Raw genomic sequence first — 19,196 nt, forward strand, 5'->3', positions numbered from 1 at the left:
AAGAGCTTTCTTTTTATTGTAATCAAACTAGAATTCTTTCATATGGATTTTGCTTTTCCTTCTATTTCTTTATTTAGCTCTCTGAAACTACAGAACTTACTGAACAAAAAGGTCTGGTAACTGCCTTTACACTGGAAGTTTATACATCAACAATTAGAAATTGTTCTCTCAGAGAGATTCCAGTGTGTAATTACCAAATAAGAACTTATCAAGATGACTGGTTGTTTCAATTTAGACACTCCGGGAGAGAGTGGAGGACAGGAAGGCCTGGCATGCTATGGTCCATGGGGTCACGAAGAGTCGGACATGACTTAATGACTGAACAACAGCAACAGAGATAATGGCTTCCTGTCATATTATACAGGTTAATTACCTTAGCAAGGCTAGGATGATGGCGTTATCACCAGTTGCTGCTGTTGTGAATGGTGACTGCTTATCTTAAGCTTTACACAGAATTGTCAGATAGTCCGTGTTGTACTTCATTGCTATTTGACCCTACTGTTTACATTTCCCCCCCTATACTCATGAGTGTGTGTGTGCGTGTGCACGTGCGTGCGTGTGCACAATACACACATGTGCACACTTCATGCATCTTATGTTATGAAATGGATTCTAGACCATGAAAGCTGATAGTCTTTAAGGTCCACAAGTCTGTTTGTTGTTTTTGCTGCTGCAGGCTAACATGGCTATCTCTCTGGAAGTCCTCTCAGGGTCATTATATTTAGGTTAATTTCCAAAACTGGAATAATTCACTGCCCACTCCAACCCCAGTGGTACTTTTGCATTGCTCACATGGCAACTGTTGTTTCCTTCGTTTTACACCTTGAGAAGCAAAGAAATTGATATTCCAGTTTCCCTTAAACCAAATGTGAGAGTGTGAAAGGATGTTTCCTTTGCAAATTCACCCTGTGACACCCTGCTTCATACCAACAAGAAGTTTCAGGGGGATACAGCCATATATCTATTGGCTGTCTGGGGCCATTCTCTGATCCTTCTACATTTCAGGGAGCTGTGAACTGTAGTGGCATAGTTTGAAAATGAGGTGATTCAAGACCTCATCTTCTCAGGAGTTGTTCATAACTCACTTGACTGCCTAATTCACCAAGGTTCTACACACTGAGTGGCTATTGTTATCAACAGCAAGCCTATGTATTCTATTTAGATTTGCATGCCAAAAGACACACATCCTTTTATTCAAAAACAAAGGCAACTGTTACCTGTGTTCATTAATGTAGTTATTATGAGCTATTATAAAAAAAATCTCCAATGATTTTATTTATAGCAATTTAGCCTTATATATCAAAGAGTAGACAATTTTTGCTGAGAACCTTGGACCCCTTTTACTGAAATCTAAAGTGGTTCCTCTTAATTCAGTTATGGGAAATGTAAACAAATCAGAGACTGAAGTAAATTATGGCTCTGAGTCAGAATGCTGGGGAAAATACAGCACCTGGTATTTCTGCTGCATCGTCTCCACATTATCTGCTTTTGGCTGAATGGTCTGGAAAATTTTCTCTTTGTCATCTATCCAAGACTGAAATTCTTCACAGGAGCTGTAGAACTGGTAGAGTCGGATCCTTTCTTCTAACTCTTTTTTTCTGTGCTGTGTGGAGGAATTAGACATAGTTTGAATAAGCACCAAAACTCTGGAGGCAAAGAAAGGATGTTACTGGTAGAAGTATTCAAATATATCAAACAAATCAAACAAAATCCACATCTGATTTTTTTAAAAGAAAATCTAAAACAGTAGAGAAATAAACATTATGCTCAATAACAAATTCAAAACTGAGACATCCCTCCAATCACAAGACCTAGCTTTCTGTGGAGATTTGGCCAATGGTTCTATGTAATTATTTGTGCATTAATCCTGCTGAATACATGAGTGCTTCAAGATGGACAGCTCCTAACACTACCAGTCAAAAGGCATTGTGCAGCTATTCCATCTTTCCCATCTTTTTTGTGGTAAGAAAAAAGATGGAAGAAGCAGAGGGAAAACATGGGAGGGTTACAAAAGAAAAACAGTGAAGTCTAGACCCTGCCATAAAGTTCCATAAATGAAGCTAGGCTATTGAACAACAAAGCCGCGCCTGGAAGCACTTAGGGCACAATCCTATGCATTTCTAAACATGCATAGGACTGGGCTCTTAATGTCTGAAAGATGGTATTGATATATTCCCAAATTTTTCACAGATTTCAGATTTTGTTCTCTCAGCAGAAACATGAAAAAAGCCTCAGTCTGTAATCATCTGAGTCCAACGTATCCAAGGATCTGCCTTCACTCACTGTAATCCTTAAGATCAACCAGGAGTACTCTGTTAACAATACCACTGATTGACCATATTTGGATAGCTAGGGAGAGCCATTCTTGGTAGTTGACGTAGCGCAGCTTTCGCCAACCTGATGCCCTCTAGATGCATTGGACTACAACCCCCAGCACCCCCCAGATAGCATGGTTGTCTGGGGATGCTGGGACTTGTAATCTGACATATTTCAAGGGCACCCAGCTGGATAAAGTCAGCTGCCTTGGACTATTTCCCTGGCTTTTGATCTGAGCATTTTTAAAGTGTCAGGCTTTTCCACCTCAGCTAGCTTTTTTGTGGCTGCTGCAGCAAACTAGGAGGGATGGCATTTTAGTATTTGTCATGCTTCTTACATATATAGTTACATATTTTAGTATTTGTCATGCTTCTTACATATAGAGTAGAAAATCCACCATGAACTTTTGAAACATATTCAAATAGAGAAAAACTAGTCTTCAGCAGTATGCCTCATTCTTGGTATCTTCTTTGCAGAGTAAACTCCAAGGGATGTACGGATTGTCTAACATCCGTTCTGTCTGTGTTTCACGGATTGTCAGGCACCTTTCATTCCATCATCTGCCCATCAACAGAATCAGATTTCTTTTTTGTTTCTGAATTCACACATGTGAAAATGCGTAATTTCCCCCCAAATGTGCATTTTCATGCTTTAGCCTATGGGGGAAATTAGTATTTTAGGCCATTTTAATTTGGAGGGGGGCATATTTTTCTACAACAAAATTTGCGCAAAATTCAGGAAAGTTAGAAAAGCAGTCTGCACGTTCATGGAATCCACCCGACAGGGGTAAAAGTTTCTCCACTGTTGAATCTGCGGGTTGGATTCTTGAAAATCCACACATTTGGTTCCACTGCAGATTTCTCTGACATTCCTAAAAACTACATTAAGTTTTCACACCTGGAACCAGGCTACCAAAATCCAAAAGTTGCAATGTGGTTCTATAAAACTATTACTGTTTATCTTCAGAAAGAGGGAAAATCTGAGAAATTATGACAAAAACATGATACCTCAGCCATGGTCAGAAGTTTATCATACAATAAGACAATGTTATTCTGTTTTTTCCAGATGTTCTCTGTGATGAAGTGAGGATCAGGGCCAAATGGACTAGTGAATGTCATTTGGGCAGAGGTCCATGACCTAGAAAGACTTGCTGCTGCTCTGGTTACTCTCTGGTTTGTGCTGTTGTATATCTCTGCATTTTCTGTTGGTGTTGATACCATCTGCCAAGAGAAAGCCACAGAAGTGAGTTCTATGTTGTTGAGACTAGCATTGCATTGCATTGAGCTAAGTCAAAATATACTTAGGCTGCAATTCTATACCCACTTACCTTGGACTAAGCTTCATTGAACATAATGGGGCTTACTTACAAGTGGACATGTATGGGACTCTGCTGTTACTTACACTTTAAATTCAATAATATGGGTGCTTCCAGACAGAGGGCCCCTAGCACTACCAATCAGAAGCCATTGTGTAGCAATTCTGCCTTTTTCTCCTTAACAAATTTTCTGCAGCAAGGAAAAGGATGGAAGAAGCAGTGGGAAAACATGAGAGGGTATGAGTGAAATCTGACATCATCTGGTAAAATTCTAGTAAAGTTCCCAGTAAAATTCCATGAATGTGGCAGGGCGATGGCATGATACAAGCCTTTTCTGGAAGCTCCCTTAAGGTGCAATCCTATGCATGTTTAGACAGAAAAAGGCCTACAGTTGTAGGCCTTGTTTTCTGTCTAAACATGCATAGGATTGCACCATTAGACATGGATAGGTATCACATAGAGTGAACAAGCTCTATGAAGCAGAGACACTTAAGGGTAGCAGAGAATGTTTACAACTATAGGATGTTGTACATTACTAAATCCAGAATTCCTACATGGCCTCTGAATGTTCAATTACTTTCCACCCTTGAATGACCTCCCCAAAAGTTTACTCTTACCTTTTTCCCCTGCCACTCCCGGGCTGTGTTCATCAGAAATTATTTATTTATTAGATTTATACCTGCCTTTCCATTAAAAAATAGCCCTCAAGGAAGCTAGCAATAATAAAAACCATTTTAAAAAATGAAGTTTAAAACAATAAAACAAGTATATTAAAAACACATATAAAAACACACCAGAAATAACAGACTAAAAACAGTACCCAACCCAACAGGCCCATTTTACAAGCCAAATGCCTGCTTGAACAGAAATGCCTGTGCCTGCTGGAGGAAGGACAACAAAAAGAGATCCCACCTAGCCTCCCTTAGCAGGGAGTTCCATAGCTTGGGAGCAGCCACTGGAAAGTCCCTTTCTTGTGTTAGTGCTACCACCAAACATGCTTCAGAAGGGCTTCCCCCAAAGATCTTAGTACCTTGGCAGGCTCATATGGGTACAGGCAGCCTTTCAGGTAGCCCAGTCTCAAGCTGTGTAGGCACTATGGGTTGCAGCTGCCAAAAAGCAGGTTACTTATTTCTGCCTTCTCTCAAGTAAACAGGCCTGCCATTTTGGGTTGTGTTCTCAATTCTTTGCAGTAGAAAACGTGATGATTACTTTCTAAAATGGTTGTATGTAAGATTTATTACAGGTAAAGGCCACTTCTATATGTTAATCTGATTGAATATTTTTCCAGCAGTCATTAGAACAGTCACTGGAAAGTTACAAAACTGGTGTCTCAGTTTTTGGAACTATTTTCTCTTACTTAAAGAGCCCTTCTAGGGGATATAGGAATAATGATTTTGATGGAGAGATATCTGGAAGAAGCAGGTCCAGATTCAACCCATCTTCAGATATTTTCAGACTATCTAGTCACTAGATGGGGTTGCAATCTACCTTAAGAAGAAGGTTCTCAGTTTGGGTTTTTTGTTTATCTAGGAGAAAAGTGAGATTGAGAAGATGGGCTGAGGGGGGTGGCAGCCATATCCAGGAGTGGTTTTGCACAGCTGTGACTGATGCAGCCTTTCCAGATCTTGCAACAATTACACATGCCCTGGATTCATCTAGATTAGATAAATGTAAAACATTCTATATGGGGCAGCCTTTAATTGTCCAGAAACTTCAGTTGGTGCAAAATATGGCAGGTAGAGTGGCAGATGGGAGTCTGAATCTTACAACTGTACTATCCTAATTAGCTTCTAATTTGTTTCCTGGATCTTTTCAAAATTCTGGTTAGGAGATTTGAAGCTTAAAAGGTTTGGGGGACCTGGTCACCTGGGTATCTAAAAGACTGTTTCCACCCATATAATCTGATGACGTAAAGAACCAGAGCAACTCCATTTTCTATTAGGTATCTATTTTTGTAGCAGCTCTTTCAAGTTGATTAGCCCTGTGGGACGCTCAGCAGGAAGAACAGGCCTGAAGGCATTTGACCGCCTGAAGGGACCACGCAGCTTTGTCTGTCTCTGGCCTCAAGGCCATAAAATGCCCAGTCCTGTGGGAGGGAGTGGAGATTGCTTGCAGCTAGCTGTGCCTGTGTGAAAAGTGTCTCCTCTACCTCTGACCTTTCATCAAGGTGGCGGGTGGTGGTGGTGGGGAGAATTGGAGAATGGCAGTTAGCTTATATAAATTTGAGAGGGCCATTGTACCAATTGCCTTTGTTCTGATCTTGCCTCAGAGAAGGAGGTGTTCATGTCCAGCGCAGCTTAAGAGAAGGCCCATAATTTTGGTATGCATAGGCCAGAATCACAGTGGTTTTTATTTTAAGTCTGTATTGGGTTTCCACTTTTCTTGTAACTTGTAGTGAGTTGTGTGTTACAATTTGGCTTTGTAACATCCAAATTCCCCCTTCCCTCTTGTAAATAAATTATCTACATGTTAAAGTTGTGTGTTCTTTCAGTTTGGGTCAGTGCTAACTCCGGTGTTACCTTGCAGTTAGCGCTACTAAATCCATATTGTCCTTGGATCTGGACTTGAGGGAACCAGTCTGATCCCTGAGTCGGCAGAACTAAGGAGACCAAGCAGGCCTGGGGACTCCCCGATCCTAGGCAGAGCACGGTGGGGTGGTGGTGACAGCTTTTCTGTTGGAAGTAGTTTGTCCTTGAATCATGTTCTTTCCTCTGCATTCCTTTTCACCTGATGGCACACTTTGGCCTTCAAGATGAGGTTCTGTGGGGGTGGGGTGGGGGAAGGGCACACTGGACAAGGCCTTCTCAGTGGTGGTGTCCTGGTTTGGATGTCAGTTAAAAAGAGACATAGCTGTGTTAGTTTGTTTCAGAAAAACAATGGCATAAGCATTCGTGGACCAGAGGTGTTCTGCAAAAGCTTATGCTGTAAGAAATTTGTTAGTCACAAGACTTTGTTGTTTTATTTTAAAAATGCACACACATCTCAATCGTCTTGGAAAAATTGATATCATTATTTATTTATTGTTGCGTCTGTTTACTTTAGGTTTATTTATATTGTTTAATTTATTATTTTTATGATGTTTGTTAGTCACATGACCTTCCCATTTGGGGATGGAAAGGTAGATATAAATATCTACAAATATATTAATAAAATATAAGAGTTGTAGTGAGAAAATGGAGACCGAACAAGATATGACAGAATAATTTTAAAATAGTAAAAGGAAGAATGTTCTAACAATACATGATCAGAATTTAATTTTAGTCTCCCAGTTAATTTGGGGGCATTAGCTGCCATACTATATCTAGTATATTAGGGCTTCTGTCTAACATATCATAGGATAGTCAAGACATTTTCATAGGCATGAGGCTGGCTAAACAGGGTAGTTCTCACAGAATGTTCAAAAATATTTTACCTCAACTCATCCAGTCTAAGATGAAGACAGGGTTTCCAGATAGTTTTCAATAAGGGTACCTCACATTTTACAAATTAAACATGAATTATTATATGACAATAACAAGTTCATTAGGATACAATTCTAGGATGTTAAGTAAACATGAAAATATGAAGGCTGGAGGCATAAATGTAAGATTGCCATATAGCTTGAAATAGGAAGGAATAGGGAAAAAAGAATGATATCTGGGGAAAATATCATCAGAGATCACAGGAAGTGAAGGTAAAGAGGACATAATTATTTGATTTAAACGCGGCATGATGTGGACTAAGGGACCAAATCAACTAAGGGTCTGGCTTTGTTTAGGTGCATCAGCAAGCATATTTGGGTCAGATCGATATGTAACTTAAGTAAAAGGATAGCATAGGCACAACATACCACCAACACAGCCTTCTGTGTCACAGAATGAGCTTGCTCTTCCAAGTGGCTTATTTCTGAAGAATAAGCAGCAAGCTCCTTCTCCAAACGGAAGTGGCGGTGCAACAAAGCTTCTGCGCTGGACTCGTCCTTCCCATAATCCTTGCTGGCTAGGAGGGTTTGCTGTTCATGCAGCCAGGAGTCTGCTTCATCAATATCAGCAAAGTACTGACAGGGAAAACAGGATAATTGTATTATTATCCTATTTGAATGTGATGAACTGACAACATTCCATTAGAGAGTAAACCAATCCAAAGAAAAACAACAATTTCTTCAGAATCAAAGAAAGGAAAGGCAGGTCCTACTTAAACATTTCCGTTATTGTGAGTGATCTCGTAGCACAACAAGACCTTAACGAATTTGATGGATAGGTTCCAATCTTAATATAGTCTTACTTAGAGTTGTTTTGCCTTGCTTGGACAGAACCACTGACCAATTTACCTGTTTGATGAGAGCAGCTGCCTCCAGGCGGATTTTACGACTGGCCACTTCATCCTGGAGCTGTTGCCACAATTGCTGGATACTGTCAGTCTTCTTCTGGATATCCTTCTGATTTGAAGGGCTTTTCTGACTTATCTCCCGCCCCTTGGAGATTATCTTAGAACAAATCAGTTGGTGGGAGTTGCACTCAGCTTGCAGAGCCTGCCAGACAGAAGTCAGTCAGCTATTCCTGGACACTGCCATGAAGCCAAGCTAAGTCCAGCCATATAGTGGGAATTTAGTTTTTCCCTGTCTCACCCACCTTGATATTTCATTAGTGATAATTATAAGGAACTCCATCTCTCAGTGTACCATTAACACCCATCATGGTGTCTTCTCTGAAACCTGCACAAGCAATCCCGAACGTATATATCACCAATGTATATATCACCAACCTTGTGGTTGTGGAGAGAGGCTGCAATGCGATTGAGATCATGCCCTAAGGTTTCCGTCTTCACCAGCCTCCATTTGTCGGACAGCCAGAGCTCCTCCTCTTTGCATTCATGGAAAAACTCAAAAAGCTTCAAAGTGCCTTCCAGCTGATATTGCCTAATATAAATGAACACATTTATATTAATTTTGTAATGTTTATAACTATAAACATTTTGCAGTGTTTATAACTTAAGTCTACTCCATATTTTTGTAGTAGTTCTAATAATGTATTAGAATCTGGAGTACTTTCAACCCAGTTTTACTCAGGACTCAAGCTTATGCTGAATAAGCTAGATGGGTTTAGGCAGCCAAGAAAGAATCTGGTAGGACCCATTCTAAATATTATTTGCTTATACTAAAGTAATTTTGATAAAATCATATTTTGCTTTGACCATTTCTCTGCACTTTCCTTGGTCCCTGAAGAATCTTATGCATTTCAATTAATGTTGTTCTAGAATTTCAGCAAAATACATAAATAAAATAAAAAATATTTGAAAGGTTTCAGTTCTACATCAAAACAAAGATCTTTTCTAGTTTTTCCCCTGGTGAATTTTGTCAATGGGACAACATGGAGGAAGCAGTGAATAAATTACCTTCTAACTTTCAGACTTGAAGGCCAGGCCTAATCGAAATAAAAGGCTCTTCGAATAAGCTTTAGAGGCTACAGTCTCTCCAGTTTGCTTCCCCTATTATTCTATATTAACAGGTATCTGAAGACTTGCAATAATTGTCAACATCATTCCGAAGGCACCAGCACTTCCCCTACCCACTGTCAAAAGACTCATGAGAGTCAGGAATATCATCCTCAACACATACACACACACACACACACACACACACACCCTGCATCTATCCATGGATACCTGTTTAGGTGAATACCTATTTTAAAAATGGCATTGTGCCAATTCACAGTATCAAAGTCATTTCTATGTGATGCAGATTGAGATTTCCTCACATGGAGGGCCTAATGTGTGACTTGGGTCCACAGGTCCAAGATGCAGCAGTCTGGCAGCAATTTCCATAGTTACACTTGTTCAAGCAAGCTACCACTCTCACATGCATGGCTGCTGGGTAAATAGTTGTATCCATCAATAGGCCAGGTTACATCCTACGTGCAATTGTATCTGAGTGTTCAGGACACATTTTTTTCAAAACAATTTTGACTATGGAAACACACCTAGTGACATTGATACACCTGAGGAGGTGTCTACATTAGTTTAGGGATGTCTGTCACCAGGAAGTCCGGTCCTTTGGGCTCCGCTCACCAGAGTTCCTAATTATGCACGACTTGGCTTGCATGGGCGAGCCAAGCTGCAGGTTTTCCCTGAAATCTGGGAACTTTTTATGGGTTCTGTGTGTGTGTGTGTGTGTGTGTGTGTGAGCTGCAATTTGCACACATTTTCATAATTTGTGCAAATTGTGGCTGTAATTTCTACAAATTTGAAAACACTGAAAAGTAGCTATCTTGCCTGGCTCACTGCAGACTGAGTCAAGCCAGCTAGTGGAAGATGATTTGAAGTCTGGGGGGCTGAGCCGATGAAAGCTTGTCGAGCTCCGCCGCCCAACCAGATCCCCCCAACATCCTTAACTAGCTTCCATAGCGAGTCTAGACACCACTACCTTGCCTCTCTTTTTTATTGTATTTGTGGAGGGAGTGAGGGAGCAAGAAAGGGACTCCATAAAAGGATACTCCAAATTTCCAATTTGCATTTTTTTAAAAAGAAATATCCAGTGCTTTAAAACAGAAGTAGTTGCCCAACTTAGGATATGTCTAACTTGACCAGGTGAAGAGGTAATCACCAAGGACTTATTACATCCTTGCTCGCTTTTCACTGGCACATACTGTGATCATGTACTAGAATGAACTATATCCATGGCAGATAAGCTGTGATTCCTGTTGTATACATCAAAACTCTCAACTTGTACTGCTTGGGTGAGAAATAGAAGAGATGTTCATGTGAATCACCTCCCACACTGTCAGTCACCATTAATGGAAAAGAGGGACCTAATACATAATGCTGGATGTGAATAGGGCTCCTTCACCCAATCTAGGCCAACCAGAGTTCCCAACTGGGTGGAGGAACTATACATGTGCACACATCGGGTCCCTTCCTCACGAATGCTGAGTGCCATTGGGCGCATAAGGTCCCATTTCTCACTAATGCCAATGGGTGAGCGGTGTGTGTGTGTGTGTAACTATGTCAGCCTGAGAGGAGCATGGCCAGCTGCACCATCACGTGTTCATTTAACGTATGAGGGGATCCATAATCCATATGAACACCACTATAGACAGGTGAACCAGCACTTTGAAGGTCCACAATAAGAACATTCTACTCCTACATTTTTTAAACAAAAGAATTCAGTATCCTCCAAAAGAGCTGTTGCAAGGAGAAGAAATTTACCATGTTTTGCACAGATCCATGAGGTTTTGATACAGCTGATGGAGCATCTGATGTTTTGCTCGAAGCACGTCTGATCTGGCCGATTTACCTTTCATGATCTCTTCTACTCTTTCAGCCATAGGCCTGATCCTGTCCCCAAGGGAAGAGATCTGGGAGGCAACCAACTTGTGCTTCTGCAATAAATCTACTGCTTCCAATAGTTGTTTACCACAATCCTGAGAACTCACTAGAATCTGAAAATTAAATGAAACAGAAGGAACATGTATCCTTTTCAGCCAGTGGCTTGCACACGTGGGCGATCACCACTGAACAAGTGGCAGCTTACCACGGTTTGCATGTTGCCACTCATTAAACCAGTCATCCTGCCAAGACATGAGAATTTTTAAAATCATAAATCGACACTGGATCTGAAATCTGAGGAAGCAAGAGAGTGGTGACATGCTCTACACTACTGGGCAGAATGTTACAGATGTCCAGTTTATCAAGTGGTAGTTATATGTAGAGATGTGAATGCCCAGAAAAAATCCGGTTTCTTTCTGAAAAATTTCTTTCTGAAAAGTTTCTTTCTGAAAAATTGAATAGCTTTGGATTATGAAATATTTTCTTTTAGAATTTAAGACAAAGTATTTAAACGTTGTTACCCAGCCTTTACTCCCCACAAAATAATTTCTAAAACTATGTAATACGGACACTTTTATAGAAAGACTAAAGATGTAAAATGTCTGGAAATAATGAAGCCATGGGGGGAAAAATGTTTTTAATCTTCTCTGTAAGATTCCCAGCATTCCATTCCTTATTAAAATTATTGATCTAAAGTATATTTTACTGATAGATATTTATGGTAATTTCCCAACATGTGAGTAGAGTCACCATTGTGCATTATTGATAGTAAATGTGCATCCCTGACAGTTTTGCTTTTGTTCTATAGAGTCCCATGTTTCTGATACTGTAGCAGTCATTTAATGCAGTTCTAATCTATTAATTTTATTTCAGACATTAATTAGAATTATTCAGACAATAATTAAAATTTACTAACTGAGTTTACTTTTAAAAGTTTTAAAATGTAATGATAATTTTATGAGCAAACTAAGTTATACATAAAATAGCTTTAGGAACAGGAAGGCTGCTTTATGCTCCTAAAGCAGCCCTCCCCAACCTGGTGTCCTCCGGATGTTCTGGACTACAGTGCCCAGCATTTCTGATCATTGGTCATGCTGCCTGAGGCTGATAGGAGCTGAAGTCCGAAATATCTGGAGGGCACCAGGTTAAGCAACAAAGTGGCTTTAGATCTGTAAAGAGCTCTAAAAAAATAAGTATTGCTTATTTTTCTATTTTCCCCCAAATTTCCTTTTTTTCTGACCCCCCCCCCCCGAAAAAAAAACCTGGGACCTTCTGTCTGCAAACTGCATGTGCTACCACTGAGCTCTGGTCCATCTCCCACCTCCTAATTTGCATTGAAATCCTAGCAGGGCATGATCCCCTATCTTTTTGACACACACCCCAGGAAATTTCTGGAAATTTTACATCTCTAGTAGTTACACGTCATGCTTACATGTTATGACTTAATGTCAGCTAGGAGTCCACATTTGGATCCAAAGCCTACTAATATCAATGGAAAGATGGACATTTCATTAGCATTCATATGGCAAACAAAAATATAGTGATAAGCACAGTACCAATAGACAGACAGACAGACAGACAGACAGATTATACACACACCTACTTTTCAGCCCTCCAAACATTATCAATTCAATTCCACCAGACACCAACTTCAGTTCTTGGCTGCTACTAAAATAATGGGCCCACTAATGTTTAGCCGAAAAATGCATAACACAAAATACCTGCAGCCCTTTAAGTTCCTCCATAATGGTATCTATGTCCCTTAAGAGGATCAGAACATCCTGCATATCTCCCAAAGAGTGTTTTTGTCTTTTGAGCTGGTTCAATAGATCTTGCCATTGCTGCGCAATCTCCTTTTGCCTGAGCGTGAAGGGAACAAAAGAGAGAAAATGGGATACATCACTGGGCAGAGGTACATGTTGCAAAGCACACAGGGTAATCCCTGAAAATGTCCCTTTCAGTTCCCCCATTCCCTCCCCCCAGAATGGCTAGTTCAATTTCACCCATGTGCTGATGCCATTATTAGGTATGTTTCCATAACCCACTTTTCCACATCATTGGCTGCCACTGGCAAAAGTGTGGAAACTAGTGCTGTGCTGAAAATTTTGATTCTTCCATTTTTGGCATTTTGGGGTGGGGGCAAAATGAAAACTTTGGTGAAAGAAGCTGGGAGAGGTAAGAATTTGAGAGAATTTTTTCCTTGGGGAGGGGAACAGCATTCCCACATACCTTTTTAAGTGTAGGCAATTCTTGAGGAGTCTTCTTTCTATTTTTTATTTTTTACAAAACACACCCTACACTTGCAGGAGCCCAGGATTCCTCTCCAGCCTGTCAGTTCTTTCTGAACTCCCAGGAGACCATGTGACCGCTCCCTCTCCAATAGGCATTCAAGAAGAACTCCCAGCTAGAGAAGAGTCCTGGGATCCTGCACGTGCAGGGGGGTGTTTAAAGAAGAAGAAGAAGAAGAACCCTCAAGAATCATCTACACTTTAAAAACGTATGTGGGAACCCTGTCCCCCTCCCCAAGGAGAAAATTCTCTGAAATTCTCCCCCTCCCTGCAAAAGAAGCAGAAAAAAAGCCTTTTTCACAGCAAGAGAAAAGGTTCCCGAAAAGGGGGGGGGGGCAGGATTTGGCACAGCGCTAGTGGAAACTCACGTAGGAATGATTCAGGACAAGGAATGATTCAGGACAATACGGAAGGGGATGGGAGAACACAACCTGGGTCCTTTCTGATATGCAGTTCTGCCTTCTGATGGCACATGAAGAGACTGACTATGCATCAATATTACATAACCCATTTGAAAATGCATAATCTATGGAGATTTTTTAAAGCCCTTCATCAAGGAAAATGCCTCATACTTTCCAAACATGCTTGGGGCTGACTCTGCTTAGGTAAGCTGCAGCAAAAAATGTTCCCAAGACTGTAGCTCAGCGGTGGAGCACACACCTGCACACAGAAGGTCCCAGGTTCAATCCCTGGTCTGTCCAGGTAGGGCTGGAAACTGCTGCTGAAATCCTGAAGAACCACTTGCAGCCAGTGTCAACTAGATGGCTAGATGGACTAATGATCTGATTCAAGTTTAGGAAGCTTCTGAGGTTCCTATGCAGTGGAGGCTGGTGGCTCTGATGTCAGTGGGGCAATGAATCCATGAAGGGTTTCAGTCAGAACCAGGCAGAACGCTAAAGGACCTATCCAAGGTGCACCTTGGATAGCTCCGTTAGCGTTCTGACTGGTTCTGAGTGAAACTCGGAGCAGATTTACCACCCCACTGACATCGGAGCCACCAGCTTCCACTCTTCCTATGACTAGGAACCATTACGTATTTCCGTTGATGAAGAATGTCCTCAAAACACATTTGGAACTGTATCTAGTCATCTTGTGCAGCTGTCCTTTTTCTTCTTGGGCTTTTCTACAGCTGTAATTGATCCTCTCTATTTGTGGATTGTTCAAACAGATTGTTGTTGTTCAGTCATTCAGTCGTGTCCGACTCTTCGTGGCCCCATGGACCATAGCACGCCAGGCCTTCCTGTCCTGCGCTCTCTCCCGGAGCGTGCTCAAGTTCATATTCATTGCATCCGTGATGCTATCTAGCCATCTCATCCTCTGTCGTCCCCTTCTCCTTTTGCCTTCAGTCTTTCCCAGCATCAGGGTCTTTTCCAGAGAGTTTTCTCTTCGCATTAGGTGGCCAAAATATTGGAGCTTCAGCTTCAGTATCTGTCCTTCCAATGAGCACTCAGGGTTTATTTCCTCTAGGACTGACTGATTTGACCTCCTTGCAGTCCAGGGCACTCGTAAGAGTCTTCTCCAGCACCACAGTTCGAAAGCATCAATTCTTCGGCGCTCAGCCTTCCTTATAGTTCAGCTCTCACAGCCATACATTACTACTGGGAAAACCATAGCTTTGATTAGACGGACCTTTGTCGGCAAGGTGATGTCTCTGCTTCTTGCTGTGCTGTCTAGGTTTGCCATAGCTTTCCTCCCAAGGAGCAAGCGTCTTTTAATTTCATGGCTACAGTCACCGTCTGCGGTGATCTTGGAGCCCAAGAAAGTAAAATCTGTCACTGCTTCCATTTCTTCCCCTTCTATATGCCAGGAAGTGATGGGGCCAGATGCCATGATCTTCGTTTTTTTAATGTTGAGTTTCAAACCAGCTTTTGCACTCTCTTCTTTCACCCTCAACAAGAGGCTCTTGAGATCCTCTTCGCTTTCTGCCATTAGGGTGGTATCGTCTGCATATCGGAGGTTGTTGATAATTCTCCCAGCAATCTTAATTCCGACCTGTGATTCATCCAACCCAGCGTTTCTCATGATGTACTCTGCATATAAGTTAAATAAGCAGGGTGACAATATGCAGCCTTGTCGTACTCCTTTCCCAATTTTGACCACTCGGTTGTTCCATGTCTGGTTGTTACTGTTGCTTCTTGACCCTGGTACAGGTTTCTCAGGAGACAGGTAAGGTGGTCTGGTACTCCCATCACTTTAAGAATTTGCCACATTTTGTTGTGATCCACACAATCAAAGGCTTTAGCGTAGTCAATGAAGCAGAAATAGACGTTTTTCTGGAATTCTCTTGCTTTCTCCATGATCCAGCGAACATTGGCGATTTGATCTCTAGTTCCTCTGCCTCTTCGAAACCCAGCTTGTACTTCCGGTAGTTCTCGGTTCGCATACTGCTGAAGCCTAGCTTGTAGGATTTTGAGCACCACCTTGCTGGCATGTGAAATGAGCGCAATTGTGTGGTAGTTTGAACACTCTTTGGCGTTGCCCTTCTTTGGAATTGGAATGTAAACTGACCTTTTCCAGTCTTGCGGCCATTGTTGAGTGTTCCAAATTTGTTGGCATATTGAATGCAGCACTTTAACAGCATCATCTTTTAGGATTTTAAATAGCTCAGCTGGAATACTGTCATCTCCGCTAGCTTTGTTGTTACTAATGCTTCCTAAGGCCCACTTGACTTCACTCTCGAGGATGTCCGGCTCAAGTTCAGTGACCGCACTATCATGGCTATCAGGGACATTCAGATCTTTTCTGTATAGTTCTTCTGTGTATTCTTGCCACCTCTTCTTAATCTCATCTGCTTCTGTTAGGTCCCTGCCTTCTTTGTCCTTTATCATGCCCGTCTTTGCACAAAACGTTCCCTTGAGATCTCCGATTTTCTTGAAGAGATCTCTAGTCTTTCCCATTCTGTTGTTTTCCTCGATTTCTTTGCATTGTTCATTTAAGAAGGCCTTCTTGTCTCTCCTTGCTATTCTCTGGAACTCTGCATTCAGTTGGATATATCTTCCCCTTTCTCCCTTGCTTTTCGCTTCCCTTCTTTCCTCAGCTACTTGTAAAGCCTCATCAGACAGCCAGTTGGCTTTCTTGCATTTCTTTTTCTTTGGGATGGATTTCGTTGCTGCCTCCTGAACAATATTACGGACCTCCGTCCATAGTTCCTCAGGCATTCTGTCTATCAGGTCTAATCCCTGAAATCTATTCCTCACCTCCACTGTATATTCATCAGGGATATGATTGAGGTCATACCGGAATGGTTTAGTGGTTTTCTCTATGTTCTTCAATTTAAGCTGAAATTTTGCAACAAGAAGCTCATGATCTGAGCCACAGTCAGCTCCAGGTCTTGTTTTTACTGACTGTATAGAGCTTCTCCATCTTTGGCTGCAAAGGACATAATCAATCTGATTTCGATATTGACCATCTGGTGATGTCCATGTGTAGAGTCGCCTCTTGTGCTGTTGCAAAAGAGTGTTTGCTATGATCAGCGTGTTCTCTTGGCAAAACTCTATTAGCTTTTGTCCTGCTTCATTTTGTACACCAAGGCCATGCCTGCCTGTTATCCCAGTGATTTCTTGACTTCCTACTTTAGCATTCCAATCCCCTATGATGAAGAGGACATCTTTTTTGGGTGTTAGTTCTAGAAGGTGTTGTAGGTCTTCATAGAACCGATCAACCTCAGCTTCTTCGGCATCAGTGGTTGGGGCATAGACTTGAATTACTCTGATGTTGAATGGTTTGCTTTGGATTCGTACTGAGATCATTCTATCGTTTTTAAGATTGTACCCCAGTACTGCTTTTCCCACCCTTTTGTTGACTATGAGTGCTACTCCATTTCTTCTAAGGGATTCTTGCCCGATGGTCACCTGAATTAAATTCGCCCATGCCTGTCCATTTTAGTTCGCTGATTCCCAAGATGTCAATGTTCAATCTTGCCATCTCATGTTTGACCACCTCTAGCTTACCTTGATTCATTGATCTGACATTCCCGGTTCCTAAACAATATTGTTCTTTACAGCATCGGATTTTCTTTTCACCACCAGACACATCCACAGCTGAGTGTCCTTTCGGCTTTGGCCCAGCCGCTTCACTCTTTCTGGCACTACTTGGAAATACCCTCTGCTCTTCCCCAGTAGTATATTGGACACCTTCCGACCTGAGGGGCTCATCTTCCGGCATCATCTCTTTTAGCCTTGTGATATGTTCCATGGGGTTTTCTTGGCAAGAATACTGGAGTGGGCTGCCATTTCCTTCTCCAGTGGACCACATTTTGTCAGAACTCTCTGCCATGACCTGTCCATCTTGGGTGGCCCTGCACGGCATAGCTTATGGCTTCACTGAGTTACGCAAGCCCCTTCACCACAACAAGGCAGTAATCCATGAAGGGGGTTCAAACAGATAACCGTTTATAAAACCCAAAAGACTTCTTACCTGATATCATCTATGTTCTTTCTTTGAGAAAATTTGAGTATTTTAAATGTTTCTGATTAAATTTAAAAAACCAAACAGTACGCACACTATTCCCCATGCGGTAATGTGCAACAGTTGGGCATGATGGGGAAATTCACTGCCATTGTTAATCTCTTATCATTTGCTAGTCAGTGATACGCTATTTCTGAAAATGGAAGCTGCATTCATTCAAGCTAGTAAACACCAACAGAACTATTCTGTAGGTCAGCATTTTGCAACCTGGAGCCCTCCAGATGCTGGCAGCTGTAATCCAACACATCTGGAAGGCACCAGGTTGGGGAAGGATGTTCTGTGTGTTCATCTAATTCTCCCTGGAGCCATTTTTGCTTCCCCCCCCCCTCACATCCCTCCATTATACAACACCACTTTTGAACTCACTTCCTGGCAATCTGAACCTTGTCATGGTAGTTCTCCTGCTTGATTTTTGATGCCATCTCGAACAGGGCTTTGAAGCGCTGGTCTCGGGGAAGCATGTCTGCTTCAATGGCCTCCACCTTCCTTGTGGCTGCCTCAAGTTGCTCCAGGCTATCCGGTCGCCAATCATCCTGCTTCTTCATGATCTCCCTCATGTCCTCCAAGTAGGCCCCACGAATGGCGGCTTTCTTCAGAAATCTCTGGACCAGTTGCTCAGCTCTCTCCAGCCTCAACAGCTCCTGCTGTATTGCTTCTCCTCGGTTGTGCTCTGCCTTCTCCAAAATGATCCATTCCCTTTCCAAATCTCTCAGTCCCCTTCCTTCAGGGGGCAGATAAGCACGCTGGTTGTTGGCTTGTTGTTTGGTTCGGATGTGGAAGAAATTGGCTTCAATTATTCCTTTCTCTCGGTACTTTGGAGGCTTCTCCACAGTGCGGAAGATCTTAAAGTTGCCCATGAGAAGCCGCATCTCCTCTAGGGAATTGGGAAAGGAGCGATCGTCCAGCTCCAGCACTTTGAGCTTTATCCATTTCAAGAGCTCAGAGACCATTTGCTCATACTGGGACTTCAAGTCGTCTGCCTCCTTCAGGAAGAACACAATCTGCAAAAAGATGAAAAGAAACACACACAATGAAATCCTTGTTGTTGAAACCAGGCTTTCATTCAAGGCATTTTAGGGCAAAACTACATGTTACATGGCGGATCAATAATAGGATCTTGCAACATAATTTTTGTCTTCTAAAAGCAGCACCTCCCACCACCCCTGATCTGGATTAGGACAATGGCAGAGGTGCTATTAGTCATAAAAGAAAAACGTCCAGGCACAATATGGATGCCTGTATGTTTTGCCTTTGTGGCTAATAGCAGAGTGTCAGAGACACAATGGAACAGATTATTCTATCTGGCACAGTAGCAGTCTGAACTCAGGTTGCATATGGTTGTAGGCAAGTTGGGTTACCCTGAGAACCCAGAAGATACTATCTATTTAAGGCAGCAGGTTAGGTTTTTTACAGTATGTCTCTTCAGCAAGAGTACTAAGGGGCTGACTGCATAATCACTTTGGCTGAGTACAAAGGACTGTTTTATCCCACATCTTATCATACATTTG

General features: G+C 41.8%; 1 protein-coding gene across 1 annotated transcript in view; it reads right to left on the reverse strand.

Moving 5' to 3' along the window:
• Nucleotides 1-19,196, reverse strand: part of SPTBN5 (spectrin beta, non-erythrocytic 5) — a 176,165-nt gene that overhangs the window by 138,439 nt on the left and 18,530 nt on the right. The window contains exons 7-14 of the mRNA XM_084846925.1: nucleotides 18,055-18,689; nucleotides 12,655-12,793; nucleotides 10,814-11,046; nucleotides 8,375-8,528; nucleotides 7,941-8,141; nucleotides 7,461-7,667; nucleotides 4,662-4,724; nucleotides 1,451-1,603 (exon numbers count right to left, since the gene is read on the reverse strand). Coding sequence (XP_084703051.1) covers nucleotides 1,451-1,603; nucleotides 4,662-4,724; nucleotides 7,461-7,667; nucleotides 7,941-8,141; nucleotides 8,375-8,528; nucleotides 10,814-11,046; nucleotides 12,655-12,793; nucleotides 18,055-18,689 — 1,785 coding nt within the window. The remainder of the gene's footprint in view (nucleotides 1-1,450; nucleotides 1,604-4,661; nucleotides 4,725-7,460; nucleotides 7,668-7,940; nucleotides 8,142-8,374; nucleotides 8,529-10,813; nucleotides 11,047-12,654; nucleotides 12,794-18,054; nucleotides 18,690-19,196) is intronic.

The sequence above is a fragment of the Heloderma suspectum genome, chromosome 1 (assembly GCF_057233095.1).
Source record: "Heloderma suspectum isolate Gila_16-S chromosome 1, 16-S_ref, whole genome shotgun sequence".
In the NCBI taxonomy this organism is placed as follows: domain Eukaryota; kingdom Metazoa; phylum Chordata; class Lepidosauria; order Squamata; family Helodermatidae; genus Heloderma; species Heloderma suspectum.